The sequence below is a fragment of the Poecilia reticulata genome, linkage group LG1, assembly GCF_000633615.1.
Source record: "Poecilia reticulata strain Guanapo linkage group LG1, Guppy_female_1.0+MT, whole genome shotgun sequence".
Lineage (NCBI taxonomy): Eukaryota > Metazoa > Chordata > Actinopteri > Cyprinodontiformes > Poeciliidae > Poecilia > Poecilia reticulata.
Window position 1 is genome coordinate 21,080,460 of NC_024331.1, and position 4,805 is coordinate 21,085,264.

Here is a 4,805-nt window from a genome sequence, read left to right on the forward strand (position 1 = left end):
AGAAGCAGGTTTTGGTCTCGAATTGACAGAGGTGTTGCTAAATGTGTCACAAGTGATTTAGCTAAACCCTACACACACTAAAGGTTGGATATTTCTTGATTTTTCAGATTACAAATATGCTAATGCAGGAAAGGGGGGCATTCGATTGAAATGTATAGCTTGTTGTAGCTGGTCAGAACCGAGTCTGAGCCTACCAGAGGTAAGATACTGACTGCAGACAACTTCAACAAGAAAAGATGATCCCATTAACTCTTAAACCAAGTCGTTCTGTCCATCGAGGCCATTACTGAATCTTTAATCCTGGGAAGCACGAACAGACAGAGTCGTTGTGCTCGGTGTTTGAAATTATACACACACACAACACGGGGAAAATAATATGAGAACTTTTTTTTTTCTTTTTCAAGTGGACAGCCAGTAAAATTGATGATGAAATACATCTTACAATGTTACAAAATGAAACTGTGGCATCTCCCTTTTAGCTGGTAGCACTGTGTGGAAGAAAACATTGATTGAAAAACTCCTGCACGGATTATAACAGAGATGTTTAGAACACCACTAAGACACTAATGTTTTATTTCTTTCATTATGTGCAAGGTACAAGTTCATGGCAGAAATTACAACAGAAACACCGCAATGTGCGTTATCAACGATGAGATAGTCGGGGTTCACAGATACTGCAGGGCATGTCCAGCTCCAGAATCGTCTCGTTTGCGAGGTGGATGGGTTAAAAGTCGGGTGTCTTAGAGCGCAATTTACAACAGTTTTCTCTTCTCAAACTCCTGCAAAGACAGACAACAAAGAGAAAGAAGACACGGAGCGTCAAACGAAGTGAGACAGAAAGACATGAATGATTTATTCATGTGGAATTCATACAGACTTGTTTTGATCCTGTGCATCAGATATGCTGTTGGGGGGAGGGGGGGGTTGAGTAGCTCTGGAGTCTCTTTTTTTTCATTCCTTGAGGGTCTACCTCGCTCAGCACATACATGTGGGAAAGCTCGAGCACTTTAACAGCTCACTTGTTGGTTGTCAACATTAAAAAACAGATTGCTTCCTGTGATCGATGGGAGTGGTACATCTGTGAAAATCTGATTTATGTGAGGTTATGCTAGCTGTGTTTATCTGTGCAGTCCAACCATGTGACTATAAATGAGAAGGCATTATGTTAGCCATTAAAAAGGATGTTGCTATTTACATATTCAATTTGCAGAGTATCACACAAATCGCAGGATGATAGAATACGTCGTTCCCAGAGAATTTTCCATTCCGAGGGGGAGAGTAACTTAATGCAAATGTCATTTATCAGGTCTAGAGAACACACAAGCACTCGAGCACAAGTTGGCCCATTCCTCTGTGGCTTGTAAATGCACGAAGTTATACTGCCACCCTGAGGCAGGAATATAAAAACATGAAAAATCCAAAGTGGTTAAGATGCAGCCTCGCAATCTAAATCTGACTGCAAAGATGGGCAAATTAAATTTGGGTAAATTTCTAAGAAACTGGAGTGTTTTTTTTTTTTTTTTGCCATCTGCTGTATTTTTCCTTAAAAGGCGAACTATAAAAGAACTGAAGAAGGTTTAGAGGCAAATATGTAAATTAAGGCAAATAAAGAAAGGTAATGGAAGGTAAAAACTGACAAAAATGAATTCCAAAAATTGTGCTTCTGACAAGCAGGAGACACTAACTCCAAGGTCACAAAACAAATAGATGCTCCAGGGAAAGATTGCAGAGCTCTTCCCTACGAACAGGGGAAGAAAACACTTTTGTTTGAGCCTGCCGTTTGACAAGTCAAGAGCAAGGGGAGGAGTAAAATGAGAAAAGTAGAGGTTGTCAGTCAAAGGCGACAAGTGAAAATACCCCTGGTCCGAAAGTAGGGAAAAGCGAACGGAAATGTGACATGAAAGAAAAGCAAGACATTTACAAGCGAGCAATGACAACAGCTTTGACGCACTTGGCTCCAGATATATGAGGCCGACAGGCACAGTAAACAACGTCAGTAAACTCTGCTTCAACTGTTGAATTTATAAGAGCAACAAAATCTAAAGGCTTCCGTTTGTCTGCACCTACTGGGTTTGAATTATAAAGGGTTTTGTGCAAAAGCAACACAAAGTAGTGCATAATTGTGAGAAGAATAAATGGCTTAGAAAAAAAACTATTTGCGCCAATAAAAATCTTACGTGTGATATATATTTGTATTCAGTTTCTTTTTTCTGATGTTATTAAATAAAGTCCAAAGCAACCAAATGCATTCAGAAATCACCTAGCAGTAAATAGATTTCACATGTATTAGTAATAATCCAACTGCTCTGTGAATGTGTCAGAGGTTTGTTAAGAGATTATTAGTATGAAAACAGAGGCAAGACGACAACAGCAGAGACATCTTTAATAAGGTTGTAGAGAGGTTTAAAACAGGGTTAAATTATAAAATATGTGGAAAAAGCTGCTTCCTTCAAATTGTAACTTTTTAACAAGATTCAAATATATATTCTACAGAAAACTAACACTGAAAATTACCATCAACACCCCATCCATGTTAGGACATGGTGGTGAAAGTATCATGCTGTGTGATGCTTTCTGCAGCTGGGCGAATCCAAACAAAACAGACTTAAGATGACAAAACCCAAACGCTTCATATCAAGTATTTAGCACAGAGAGGCCTGATAATATGGACTCATTTAAACAACCACGTGGCTACATTCTAAACTATACTATGCTATACCAAAGATGTTATAATATGCTATCCTATACTGAACTTTGTTGTAATATGTTATGCTATACTATTCTATGCTGTGTTAAGCTATGCTATACTATATTATGCTTTACAATACTATACTATAGAGTGCTATGTTATATTAAGCAATACTATGCTGTGCTGCCCTATGGTGAACTATACTGTTATACTATCCTATGCTATACAATATTATGCTGTGCTACACCATATTATAATATACACATAGCCTGAGGCCATTTGGCAGTCAAAAACCCATATTACAGAAATCAAGTTAATAGATAATTCTTTTAAACTAATTTTTATGCGCTTCCATGCTTCAAACAGAATTTTGTGAATGCAAAGAATTTTGGAGTAAATTATAGACACATTACCGATCAAATGCTTTTTTTTTTTTAGCAGACTTGCTAAAATTTTATTGTCATCAATCTTGCACAAGTATGTTCTCTCCAATGTATTTAAAGCTATTTAAAAAAAATGGTGTTATTAATATAGTTATAAATATAATATATAAATGCTATAAATATTTAAATTAAAGATGAATATTTTATAAAATGAGCCTCTTTGATCTATACAGACCAAAAGAAAAGAGATTGAGGGGGAGAAGAGAAGTGATCATATTCAGTGAAGCTGAAAATTCAGCAAAGAGGAATGAAAAGAACAAGATAGAAATATGTTCATAATGTGACCATGTTGCTACTGCAATCACAGGTAGCTACAACCAATCCAAGCACCAACAATGGAGACAATTATAACTGAAAAAAAGAGAGCTGTGTTAAAGAAAGAAAAAAACACCCAAAGTGTTTACTAGAATAACAAAATCTCAATTACCATAACACATTAAGACTTAAGTGGCCAGTGAAGGCATTATAAAATTGAACTGTTAAAACAAGCTTAATTAAAAATGATTGTCCAGGTGAAAACAACATCACATTGAGTATGCCTACTTTGCTTCAGCCTTGAGGGAAGGAAAAGAAAAAAGCTTGCAAAGATCCCTCTTAGTTTTGAAGGGTAAACAACTGCTTATACAGCATCTAAATTGGATAAAACTTTCTTAGACCATGAAGGTTTTTCTAGATAAGATGAACCAACTCCCTTCTGATCATCTAGTTCATATCTTCCAATTTCTACTTTTATGTTCAAAACAAGCATTTGCTTTGCATGTCCCAGTGGCCACAGCGCCGTGGTCCAAGGCTGAAAAGCATCTTTAATAAACTCGGCACCGCCAGTTTGCAGCAATTTACTCGACTTCTGTTTACAGTTACATATCCTCCCATCTAAAGCTTCATGTTGACCTCCTCTTCTGACAAAACCCAAGTCTTTTTCAGCATTTAAGGATGCATTTATGCAAACCTGACAACAAACTGTTTTGAGTAGCAGTTTTATTTGATGCAAGGAGCCCCATTAGTGCTTGACACCTTTTCAAGACAAATTAAGACGATGGTCAAGACAGAGCCAGGGAGGCGCCGTTAATTATTTTTCCAGCTGATTAAATGTGATGACACATTATTCTTGTTTTGCATAATGATTTTTTTTTTTTTTTAATCACTCCCAGCAAAGTTCATCAGGGTCAGTGGATGCAGATGTTTACTCCGGCAGCTGAGCAGCTGTTATTGGGGTCACCACAGTTTTAGGCCACACTCGAAGCGTTGTGTCCGCTCGCTTCTTTTTATGCGTTATTACTTCCATTACAGCGGTCAATGAGATAAAGAAAGATGTATGAATACAACGTGTGGGGAAAAATGAGCATCCACGCCGCACGTTTTTCATCATTACACACAATGATTATGAATTAAACTGTGGCAAAAAATGTCATGTAAATCTATATCTGTGTGCAGTAGTGCCAGCAGTGGTAATGAAAGTATAGGATGATAAATGGGTGTAATACATGCTTTCACTTTTTATACATCTTGTTAACTGTGCCTCCCTTGGGATAAACTTAAATAAAGAGGTGGTAGCGTCAGTTCAGTTCCACACATGCTTATTAATTTTTGTCCCTTTTTTCAGCAATTCTTTATTTACAGTACATTAAAAATTAAACCTCAACACTCCTAGAAAAAACTATTAAGTTATATAT

The 4,805-nt window shown here is 36.9% G+C and overlaps 1 protein-coding gene across 2 annotated transcripts in view; it reads right to left on the reverse strand.

Moving 5' to 3' along the window:
* Window positions 1-372: 372 nt before the first annotated feature.
* The window catches only part of suclg1 (succinate-CoA ligase GDP/ADP-forming subunit alph), a 22,001-nt gene continuing 17,568 nt past the window's right edge, over window positions 373-4,805 (reverse strand). For both annotated transcript variants that reach the window (XM_008413759.1, XM_008413749.1), the window contains one exon: window positions 373-779. In XM_008413759.1, coding sequence (XP_008411981.1) covers window positions 753-779 — 27 coding nt within the window. In that variant the 3' untranslated portion in view covers window positions 373-752. The remainder of the gene's footprint in view (window positions 780-4,805) is intronic.